Source organism: Protomyctophum bolini (genome assembly GCF_963924005.1).
Source record: "Protomyctophum bolini genome assembly, chromosome: 12".
Lineage (NCBI taxonomy): Eukaryota > Metazoa > Chordata > Actinopteri > Myctophiformes > Myctophidae > Protomyctophum > Protomyctophum bolini.
The window spans coordinates 15150973-15162703 of NC_137873.1; the positions used below are offsets into that span (position 1 = coordinate 15150973).

Below are 11731 nucleotides of genomic sequence, written 5' to 3' on the forward strand. Positions count from 1 at the left end.
GAGGTAAATGGACAAACCTTTTTGATCTGATAACTTGGTATTCATCCATAAGTCTTGTTCACTTGAACCTTAAACTTCAGCCCTATGTACAGTTATATACTTTGTCATACAATGAGCCCATCTACTAGCTCACAACTCGCTTTGTGAGCTTGCAAAGATGGGCTATTTTCAATATTTTAGAAACTAAAACGGCAATTATTTTGATTTGGAAAAAGTTCCAAAGTTCCCGTGTTTAGGTCATAGAGTTGAGACCAGTCCAATCAGCCCAATCCCTTGTCCACCAGAATGTATTGATTCCAGACTGCTGTGATGGTGTGTGGTGTGCAAATTCTGCAAAACAGACAAAATCATCTTGGCTGTTTTTGGGGAGATCACATGAATTATTGTTTTGTGTGTGTGTGTGAGAGAATTATGGAGATGCAAGATTTCTGCCAGACAGGGACGATTATGTTGGATGTCTGAAGCAATGATATGCGTTCAGTTCAATTGTGAATGAACAGACTCCTATGTTCTTGTTGAATAGGCCCACAAAGACGTCAGCGTGCAGACTGACCAGATCAGGTAACAATGCTTTTAGCCTGTGCTTTTATATTCACCTTTTTCTTACAGCCGTGCATTGCGTTAATGCGTGTTTGTGTGTGTGTGTGTGTGCATAAGTTCCTCTTTCTCTTGCTGTGTTGCCAGTTTTGCAAGAGAAACAAGTGGCCAGTTCTTTTTTTTTTTTTTTTTTTTTTTATAATATTTGTTTTATTCGGAAAGTGCAGTATAATTGTACATATAGCATTTCTACAAACGATATAAGAGCATTTCCCAAGATTTTCTTCTTTTCTTTTTTTTCCCCACCCCTCTTCCCTCCCTCATCCCCCCTCCATGTGGCAACATCTCCAATGTCTCTGTATAGTATAGTCCTTTTTCCTATATAAGACATCGAGTCCACACTCAAACAGAGACAGGCACGTCAGTAATACTTCAGGTGGTACATTTCAGGAGGACAAAGAAAAAAGAAAGAGTGGGCGGAAAAAGACATAAGAAACAAAAAACAACAACAACTAAAGTATATACATTCATGCTGAGGGGGACAAAAACAATATAGCTTTGGTCTTCGACCACGAGAGGAGGAGAGGTGTCTTATACATTTTATATTTATACAATCAAACAGCAGGCAATGAACCAGTGAGATTACACGAAGTCCGCTCTCAGGGGGGCAATATGCACAATCCAGTTGTTCCAAATTTGGTAGAAATTGTCTAATCTAGTTCTTAACATGTATGTTAATTTTTCCATTTTGAAGATGTCTAGGACTATTCCATGCCAATCGTCCATTGTGGGTGTGATTGGGGATAGCCATCTTCTTGTTATTGACTTTTTGCTGGCTGCCAAGAGAATCTGCAGTAGCTTTGTGTATCTCGACTGGTTAAGACATTCAATGTGGCCCAGGTACATGGTTGTGAAGTTGAAAGGTATTGGAGTATTAAATACTGAGCACAGTGATTTGTGAATATTGTTCCAAAACACCCCCAATTTGGGGCACCCCCAGAAAATGTGGAAGTGGTTGGCTTTCTTTGCCCCACACTGCCTCCAGCACAGCCTATCGTCCCCTTTGTATTTTTCCTGGTATGGGGTCTTAAAATATCTAATAATATTTTTCCAACAGTGCTCTCTCCAGTCCATAGAACAAGTTGAGGTAGACTGGAACTCCCAGATCCCTCCCCATACTTCCTCTGAGAGTTCAACTCCTGCGTCCCTCTCCCATCTCTCTTTGATGTACAACGTGCTTTCATTCTTAGCATCTGAAATGGCGCCATATAACTCAGAGATGGACTTACTTGGCTCCACTGTGAGAGCTGACTTTAATATGAAAAAGAATTCTGATTCAACTGCAGAAAACTCTTTGAATTTGCATTCTTGATTGATATAGTGCCGCACCTGGAGGTATCTGTAAAAGTCAGCCTGTTCCAGATCATGTTTGACTTGTATTGATCTGAAACTATCAATTTCAGTTCTTTGCATAAATGACATGTAAGTTGTGATTCCTTTCTCTATCCATGACTTAAATCTAATGTCGCCTCTATTTGGGACAAAGTCTGTGTCGAAGGCACACCATCTGAAAAGTTTCAACATTTTTTTTAAACCACATGACCTCACAACCTTTTGCCACACATTTAACGTATGGTTTATCCATGGGTTATTGATCCTCTCTAATCGGTCCGCCAAACCCCTGTCCCCTATTGCAGCCTGCAGAGGGAAGTCAGCAACTAGACCAAGCTCCAACTCCTTCCATCTCGCTTTATACCCCCTGTTACTCCAGTATAACAGAGGAGTTATCTGGGCTGCATAATAGTAATTTCTTAAACAGGGAAGAACAAGTGGCCAGTTCTATGAAAACAAGCACAAATGAAAATAGCTGCAAGCTACAAGCTCACAGTGACACATTGTGAGGTTGTACATCCGTTATTTAAAAACACATTGAGAATAAATCGAAATATTTTGAATATTTTTAAAACATTTTAATTAAAAAAGGCACAAAATATGTTCAGATGAATGTCTGTGGACAATTACATATTAATCTGGGGTTCCTTGATGTGAAGAAATGTGGATGGAAGCAAGCCCAAATAAGCAACTACTATACACTTTAGAATCAAGCCCAAAAAACATCAACCAGCAACTACCAATAATTTATTTGCAAGTGACTTTACAGAAAAAACAAGTCAAAGGTTGCTTATAATAAGCAGACATGGCAACACAGCCTGAAGGAAGCAAAGCACACACACAAGGAGCCCCCAGTATCTTGGCGGGGGGAAGAAAACTTGTGTGTGTGTGTGTCTGTCTGTCTGTGGTAGTTTATGGGCCTTCCAGCTAGAGCAACTGTTTTCTTGTCTCTTCGTCTAGTATTGAGCAAATGCTGGCTGCGAAACCCGGCAAGACGCCCATCAGTCTGTTGCAGGAGTATGGAACACGGATATGCAGAACCCCAGTGTATAAGCTGCTGAAGGCCGAGGGACAGGCCCACTGGCCCACCTTCACGTTCCGTGTCTCCGTGGGATTGATCCGCTGCACCGGACGAGGGCACAGCAAGAAGGCCGCCAAGCACAAAGCAGCAGAGGGTGCTCTGAAGATGCTCAAGGGAGGACTTGAGTGGAGGGCTCCATTGCGGTTGACATTCCTGTTGATGGAGACGGGTCAGTAGAATGATTCATGATATTCGTGGTAGGTAGTAAGCATGTGACTGTTCTCGGTTTGTCCGATCCGGTTTACTAGATTAAACTGGATCATTTTATGCGGACCGACTGAACCGGCCATCATTATAAATTGCTGTCCAATTAAAATGTAATGTAATAGCCTACAAAAACTGGACAGACAGTATCGCTGGTACGGAACCCGCGTTAGTTTCCTACAGTGTTAAATTCTCAGTGTTGTATAAGCTCATATATATTGCAACCCACAAATGGGTCCCGACCCAGTGTTTGGTAAACACTGTTGTATCCAGTCTGTCCTCTTAACTACTTCAAAAGTGCAGCACATTACTTCAAAAGTGCAGCAATTTTGCTGAAACTTTACTATTTTAAAGAAACTTCTGGTGTAGAGAGTATAGACGTACGAGGAACACTCTAGGCACACTCCTCGTTCGTGCATGACACTGTTTATCCCGGAATAATTTAAAATAGTAAAGTTTCAGTGAAAATGCTGTGTTTATATTTTGGTGTTACTCTATGACCGATTTGTAACATTTAAAAAAGAAATCTGTCTATAAGAGCACTGCTGGTGTAATACTGCATAGTATATTATCTAAAATCCAGAAATAAAGTTCAGATAGTCTTTTGTTTAAATCAAAGAACTTATCCGTTTTCTGTTCTTGCAGGTGAAGCCAAAGACGGTGAACCCACCTGTGAACCACACTGAGACGCTCACCTTTAACAACCCCACCAGAGAGATCAGGAAGAAGCTGGTTAAGGCTGGAGGGTTACTGATACTACCGTAGTATCAGAAGCAACTGTTGTGTGTAGTTTTGCAACTGCATAATAACAAAGCAGTGACCGTATGCAAACTGTACATCTAATTGTCTCCACCAGGCCGAAGGCATGAACGCAGCCTCCAATTGCTGTCAAATATGGTACGCACATTTCCCCTACGTTGGATAACAAATAATGCCACCCTTGGGGCACATTTTTGCAAGCAAAGCAAAACATATTATATATTAACATATTATATATTACTCCTACACATATTGTCCAAACATAACAAACATTCCTGACCTGGTGGAGACCTGTGCTCCGAGGAGCACTTTTTCTAGATTTCAGTTTTCATTCAAGACAACAATTATCAAGACATTTCACTGCTGTGCCGAACGGATGCAGTCAATTGAAATACTGTGTACAATCAGAGACTGATATGGCACATTATTTATGTTAAAAAAATTTAAATAAGATATTCAGCTACCGGTATTCAAAAATAGATCTACAAGCTCAAAAGGTGTCATGTTGCAACATATGTAGATCTGCTATTTTGGGAAACGTTTGTGAAAAATCTGGGGGGTAAAAGATTGATCTTTTAACAAATTTGTATGACATACCCAAATAGGAAAGCTAGAGTTGAAGTGGTTAAAATGTTCCTGTATGTGAGACTTTTGAAATCTAGGATAGCCTACTGTACATTTATTTCTTGGTACAACTTGATTGTATTTAATTCATTTAACTTTATTTGTAGTCATTCAAGTATAATTTTGGGAAACGTTTGTGAAAAATATGGTGAGGAAAAGATTGGTTTTTAGGACAAATGTATGACATGCCCAAAATAGAACGCTAGAGTTGAATTGGTTCAAATCTTCCTGTATGTGAGACTGTTGAAGTCTAGGCTAGCCTACATTGTTTCTTGGTACAATAACCTGATTGTATTTAATTTATTTTATTTAAAGTCATTAAAGTTTAATTACTTACAAAAAATAAATTCTGATGTACTTGTAATTGTTACCAATTATAGAAGATTATTCTTGAATAGAAGAGTTCCTCACAGGTCAATATTGTTCAGCCTTCAAACTGTTTCAGGGTTAAAATCTGTTTTGGAAAGTAACTTAAGTACATTTACTCACGTACTGTGAAAATGTTGGTTTCTTGTACTCAAGTTAGATTGTATCTCTGAAAGGAGAAGGTTGAGCTGGGAAAGACAGATCCAGATAAAGACAGATGATCCAAGAGAGACAAGTGAAGATTCAGGAGGTCAAACACTCAATTGATCTCAGCAAGAAAGATGCAGACAAAGAGATAGCAGACAGTGTGCAGGTCTTCACTGCTCTTATCAGCTGTATCGAGAGAAGCCAGGCTGAGCTCATTGATGTGATTGAAAAGAAGCAAAAAAGAACAGAGACAGGCTGAAGGCTTAATTCATTAAAGAGCTGCAACAGGAAATCACTGAGTTAAAGATGAGAAGCTTTGAGCTGAGGCAGCTCTCTCACACTGAAGACCACCTCCTCCAGAACTTCACATCCATCAACAGCCCTCTACCCACCAAGGATTGGACAAAGGTCAACGTACATCAGTCTTCATATGTGGGGACTGTGAAGACAGCTGCGGCTCAGCTGGAGAAGACACTCAGTCAGGAGATGGAGAAGCTGTGTGATGAGCTGGGAAGAATCCAGCAAAGGAAATGAGTACTGTACTCTTGCTAACCCTCAGGTCTCCATCCCTGTAACAGAGAATCTCCAAAAAGTGGGAGTGTTTGTGGATTATGAGGAGGTTCTGGTTTCCTTTTATGATGTGGAGGCCAGTTCATCTCTACTCTTTCACTGGATGCACCTTCACTGACAATTAAACTAGCCATTCTTAAATACAGGGTCATACTGGGAAGGTAGAAACTTCTCCGCTGATCAGCTCTCATGTCAGTTTACTGTAGGCCTACATGAACATTTTAACCACAATAGCAACTAGAAAAAGTGCCCTTATCGGGTGGTATAGGAGGGGCTAGCGCCCCTCAAAAATATAATATAAAAGAGAAACAAAATACACAGATGTTATCGATGTAACTCCACTACAGCAGGTGTCGCTGTGCGCCTCCGCATCTCTGAAAAAAGAAGAGCATACGAGTGTAGCAGCTGCCAGGTTGTCAACAAACAGCAGCGGCTTATGATAAATCATAATATTCGCTCAATAATAATCAATGACAATAACTCGGCTGCTGTAGCATCATGTCTAAAGTAGACGTAGTAAAGATGTTTGTAAATCAGCGGTTAACCGCTGCAGTGCAGGAGATAGTGGAGGTTATAGAGAGAACTATGATACAATATGAAGAGGAAGTTATCAGCATGTACAACATGAAGAGAGGTAGGCTACAGTATGTTTTATAATTATAATATACCGTATGTTTACGAATGATACATAGTACATAGGCTACATGTGTAGCCTATGTGCGTGTATAAGAGTGAACAGTCTGAACACAATAGCCATAGGCTATTTCGGGTTATCCTTTAGCATCCTTTTGTATCTTGTGCTGTTTTTTTTTATTATTTTTTCTTTGCAAACTAGTACTCAATCAACCAACCTATCAATCAATGAGACATGAAGATATGTGGTGCGCTGTCACTGTCAGGCCAAAGCATATGTGGCATGCGCCTGGACCACTTGGCCAGTGGGCACCCCTGCTATTTTTTTTTTAACTTAAACTTGAAAGTATTGGAACTGCTGCCAAATACATTTCAATTAAAATCAATTTGGGGGTACTTGACAAAAACGTTTGAGCACCACCGGCCTAATGCATATCAAGCTGAGGCAGCGGTGGCCGAACGGTTTGCGGCGCAGTCTTGATACCGGAAGGTTGCCAGTTCGAATACCCGGTATGGCACGTTAAAATTACCACCGCTGAAGTGCCCTTGAGCAAGGCATTGAACTAATCTAGAAGCATAGTCATTTAATTAATTTTACACAACACACACACACACACACACACACACACACAAGTCGTTGATGATCAAAACATCTGTGTTGGTTCTCCAGGTGGCCACCAGACCCTTCAGAGACAAGTTCAGAACCTTCATCAGAGCCACGAGTCTCCTCCCTGTGAGGACAACAAGGAGGTGGAGCACACAGAAGAACCTCCACAAATCAAAGCAGAACCAGGAGAAGAACCAGGAGAAGAGGAACAGTCCAGCGACCAGGCTGAGGACAGGGTTGGTCAGGTCCATGATCCAATCCTGACCAACGGTGAGCAGTTCAAGTTAATTATTATTATAATATTGATCCAATGAAAAGTATTGTGACTGAATAATAACTACACTGGATGCATTGATTGATTGATTGATTGATTGATTGAAATCTTTATTAACAGTTTGCAGAATTACAGTACATTTCAAGCACAAACTCAATACAAAGACTGTTAACTGTGAGTGGACGACCCAATTAAGCCTTACACTTGTTTACAACAGGGTCCACATTGTTCAATTCATCAAAACATTTAGAGACAAACAAATAGACACTTCTATGTAGTTAAAGAACAGAACAGGAATTCATCATATAGGAAGCGAAAAGGGAAAAAAATATATATACAGTGAGGGGAACAGGGGGATAAAAGAAAACGAAAGACAGAGTGTAGGGCGCCTGCACACAACACCATGCGTTGATGCCATGTGTGCATATGTGCAGGCACCCAACACCACGTCCATACAAAAACATAGTACAATCCATAGTACAAAGACAGAGTGTAGGGCGCCTGCACACAACACCATGCGTTGATGCCATGTGTGCATATGTGCAGGCACCCAACACTACGTCCATACAAAAACATAGTACAATCCAGATAAAAATTCAGCTTTTACAGAGGCCAGTTTCGAATTGCAGCCATCCGTAGGTGCCCTTTGAGAGCAGTTTTGAAGGAGCCAAGGGATTCACATGTCTTAATGACTGTTGGTAGGGCGTTCCACATTTTGGTCGCATAGGAGCGAAAATAATTTAGCCCCTTGTTTGTGCCGAATCTGGGTTGTACATGGTTTGTTGCACTCCCTCTGGTGTTGTGGGTGTGGACTTCGTTTACATTAAGGAAGTATTTAGACAGGTACATGGGTATCTTGGTGGTGTATCGAATCTTGTGGACCAGACCCATTGCAAGATGCTGTACTCTGTCGTCGACCCTAAGCCATCCCAGCCTGTCAAAGTGGGCAGGGGTGAGGTGGGTTCGGGGGGTGAGGCCAAGTAGGAGCCTGACCAGTTTGTTTTGGGAGGCCTTGTTTTAAGGGCCTTTGAGGTGCTGTGGTACCAGGAGGTGGATGCATAGTCAAAGAAACCTTGTACGAGGGCTCCTGTTAAGGTCTTCAAGGTGTTTTTGTCGACCAGTGAGGAGATCCTGTAGAGGAATCTTGTTCTTTGATTGACTTTTTTGATTACGTTGGTGGCCATCTTATCACCGGAGATTGTTTGTTTGCATTGGAACTGCAGGTTCTTTTTAGTCCCATTTCCTGAAAAGAAACGGTTGGACATAATGATGTTTCAACCTGACAGCGACGCTATACATGTTTCATTCTCCCTCTTGTTCCCTCATAGGGAACAACGGTTGGCCGGAGACAGAGCAGCGACTGACCAGATGGCAGACGACAACCGAGGCCAGTGACAGGGAACGGCACGAGGGCAACCAATCAGGAGCCAGCAATAGAGAACGCCACGAGGGCAACCAATCAGGAGTCTGCAGCGGCAACAGGGAACGCCATGAGAGCAGCCAATCGGGAACGGTAAACGAGCGTCATCCCTGGTCGTCTCCAGGCGCCCACATTGTCCTGACGATGGACAAGCAGGATGTCTGGAGCGTGTCGCGGCAAAGAGACGGGTACATGCGCAGCTCTGTGAGTAGTAGAGAGACCATAAAGACACATACGTTTATCTGGTTGTTCCAATGAAAAGTAGTAGTAAGATGCAGTAAGGGATTTGTTTTTGTTTGGTTAAAAAATAAGTGTTAATTTGCTCTATATTGTGATTGTAATCATTGCTAAGATAGTGTTCAGTAACAGGGGCCTCTGTAGCTCTTTAGTAAACAGAAGGAAAAATAAATCAGGTTGGGAATGGGATACCAATTTCATCCAATGAGGAGAGAGGACTCTGAAAGTAACACACAAAGAAATTACCTGGAACACTATACATTTGAAGTAGGTTCTTTGTCCTGGTTTGATGAAAGTGGCAACCCACCTGAAATGAAAATGTATTCTCTGTTTATTAAATCAGGATATAGAGCTGGGCTTTGGGGAATAAGCAGAAAATAAATCAAAGATAAAAGCATTTTCATATTTATTTTAGCGTTGGAGTGGACGGTCTGTATTCTTTTTGGATCACGTGATTTCATGAGATGAGATGAAGGGAAATTGAAGCACTACAACAGCATAATGTGACACATAAATCAAACTACTGGACAGACAGAAAAACAACACACAAGTGAACATAAACACACAAGACCAGGACCACTATAGGACCATATGCAAATTGGGGGAGGCAGTTCTAAGGCATTTGCATTATAGAGTCTGATGGCAGTTGGCATGAAAGAGAGTCTATACCGCTCCGATGGCATTCTCGGGGGGAAGGTGAGCCTTCGACTGAAGGCTCAAGGTTCTGGGTGTAATCTTCTCTGGAAATCATAGCATCCAACCAAGGTTACACTACTAACAATCTATATGTCTCAAAAATGATATTGTTTGGTTTTGTTTGGCAGAATTCTGTGTCGGGCAGAGAGAAGATGGCTCGGTATCGAGCCAGGATCAACGCTGACCCCACCGCCAGGGAGGCGTATCTGGCTAAACGGCGTGAAAGGTACCATGGTCGCTCACCCACCGCTTTCCCCCCTCTTTCCTTATTATTTAGCCGTAATGTCTGACTGTACCACGTGCTGTTTAAAGTTTTGATTAATCAATGACTCTGACCTCCTCAGATACCAGATGAGAAAAGCCACCGGGCACAGAGACCACCTGTCAGTCAAGACCATGAACACAGAGGCTCAAGAGAAGATCCGCCGGGAATGGAGGACCGCCCAGCGGAAACACAGAGAGAGGATGTCAATCACCTCTGTCCCAGACAGGAAGGACAGCCCACAGGAAATACAGACAGAAAGGAAGTCGCTCTGCTCTGTGTCAGACAGGAAGAACCGCCCACAGGAAACACAGACAGACAGGATGTCAATCACCTCTGTCCAGGCCAGGAAGGACTGCCCACAGGAAATACAGACAGACCGGATGTCGCTCTGCTCTGTGTCAGACAGGAAGGACGGCCCACAGGAAACACAGACAGACAGGATGTCACTTAGTTCTATGACAGATTGGAACCTTTCAGTAAATACTTATAATGTATTATAATAATCTATGTATTGCAGTTCTATTACATTGTGTTATGCTATAAGTCATACATTTTGGCTACATTCATTATTTTTTGTTAAAAGGTTAAAGGGTTAGTTCAGATTGCCCGGGATCCAAACTAATGAAAATAGCAGATCTACAGATCACAATGCATCATAAGCTCAGTGGAACAGCACATTTTAACTGCAATAACTCAGTCAGTTTATTATAAAAGTGTCTTTGTTATAAGTTGTTATGCATAATTCTAAAAGTTTTATTAACCCTTATGAGTGCATTATCAATGCAATTCTAATGCATTATAGACCCAACCTATAAGTAAGGTAAGGTAAGGTAAGGTAAGGTAATTTTATTTATATATTTTTTCAAAACAGTTGTTACAAGGTGCTGTACAATAAAATAAAAGGAATAAAACAAGAACATTTCAATCAAAAGTAAACCAACAATGAAATAAGAAACAGAGCAGCAAAGACAGTACCTAGAAATAGATTAGATAAAACAATACATAGAAATCACTGGAGCAAGCCAAAATGTTTGCGGTACAAATGCGTTTTCAGTAGTTTCTTAAAGATCTCAACAGACAGCGTTTCTCAAGCAGAGTGGTAAATCATTCCACAGCGAGGGTGCAACAAATTCGAAAGCTCGATCTCCTTTGGTTCGCAGCGGGGTTAGTGGCGGGGATAATGTATAGTGTATAGTGTTTCATGAAAATTAGAATGTGTTGTTCAGCTGAGCTTATAATGCATTACATACATCATTATATGCAAGGGATAATATACGAAATAACACCCTACAAGATGATTAAACAGAGACGTAAAAGGCATGAAAGTATAGGCCTATTCCATCACCTCAGAAAAAGTGTTCATCAAATAGAATCAATCTTTGGTTACTGTGTTGTATATTCCTCGTATAACATTCTTAAGAGCAATGTTTAGCTGCCGTAAAATGACATGGTGTGTTTGTTTACAAGGCTGTCGTGTTGGATATGGCACAAAATCAAGCAGTGCAGATTGATATGAGCAGGTGCTCTGAGGCTTTGATTAGACAGGTCTGTTATTGAGCGGTCATTATCAAGAAATAACACACTGCTGAATTCAGCGATTGGCCTATCAAAATCAAGTGTTCAACCAAAGCCGTGTAATAGGCATTTATAACGCAAGTCTTATAAGTGAAATTATGATGCATAATTAGACCTGACCTTCAAGTGTTACCGAAAATGGCACGGTTGTAATTTTTGTACTTTTAAATAAACAATAGTCAAATAGACCAGGGTCTTTTTTCATGAGTTGTGCTCATGTAATGTTTTTATTTAAAACTTAAATTAAAGTGAATTTTCTCAGTAATAAATTCCTCAATTAAGTTGAAACACTAGAAATATTTCTGTGACTTGCCGAGCTACTGGTACTCCTAATGTCGGAGTAT

General features: G+C 41.1%; 2 protein-coding genes across 3 annotated transcripts; both read left to right on the forward strand.

Moving 5' to 3' along the window:
* Window positions 1-2793: 2793 nt before the first annotated feature.
* LOC308326350 (RISC-loading complex subunit tarbp2-like) lies at window positions 2794-4920 on the forward strand. 2 transcript variants are annotated; one of them, XR_013965086.1, is made up of 2 exons: window positions 2794-3207; window positions 3860-4920. XR_013965086.1 is itself a non-coding variant. In XM_080779158.1 (2 exons), the coding sequence occupies exons 1-2, from the start codon at window positions 2900-2902 to the stop codon at window positions 3898-3900; spliced, it is 321 nt and encodes a 106-aa protein (XP_080635284.1). In that variant the 5' UTR covers window positions 2794-2899; the 3' UTR covers window positions 3901-4920. The 2 variants fall into 2 exon arrangements, 1 of the variants encoding a protein (XP_080635284.1); XM_080779158.1 differs by having other exon boundaries at window positions 2794-3179.
* Window positions 4921-6116: 1196 nt separating this feature from the next.
* LOC308325318 (uncharacterized protein) lies at window positions 6117-11575 on the forward strand. Its single transcript, XM_080777807.1, has 5 exons — window positions 6117-6314; window positions 6984-7190; window positions 8523-8818; window positions 9676-9773; window positions 9892-11575. Exons 1-5 carry the CDS (start codon window positions 6179-6181, stop codon window positions 10310-10312), a joined length of 1158 nt encoding a protein of 385 aa, XP_080633933.1. The 5' UTR covers window positions 6117-6178; the 3' UTR covers window positions 10313-11575.
* The last annotated feature ends 156 nt before the right edge of the window (window positions 11576-11731 follow it).

Bases quoted from the DNA above. Each gene is read 5' to 3' on its own strand.
- LOC308326350 (XM_080779158.1), top strand. From the start codon at position 2,900: ATGCTGGCTGCGAAACCCGGCAAGACGCCCATCAGTCTGTTGCAGGAG. The intron at 3,180-3,859 runs GTCAGTAGAATG...CTGTTCTTGCAG, and splicing joins ATTCCTGTTGATGGAGACGG to GTGAAGCCAAAGACGGTGAA.
- LOC308325318 (XM_080777807.1), top strand. From the start codon at position 6,179: ATGTCTAAAGTAGACGTAGTAAAGATGTTTGTAAATCAGCGGTTAACC. The intron at 6,315-6,983 runs GTAGGCTACAGT...TTGGTTCTCCAG, and splicing joins CATGTACAACATGAAGAGAG to GTGGCCACCAGACCCTTCAG. The intron at 8,819-9,675 runs GTGAGTAGTAGA...TTTGTTTGGCAG, and splicing joins ACGGGTACATGCGCAGCTCT to AATTCTGTGTCGGGCAGAGA.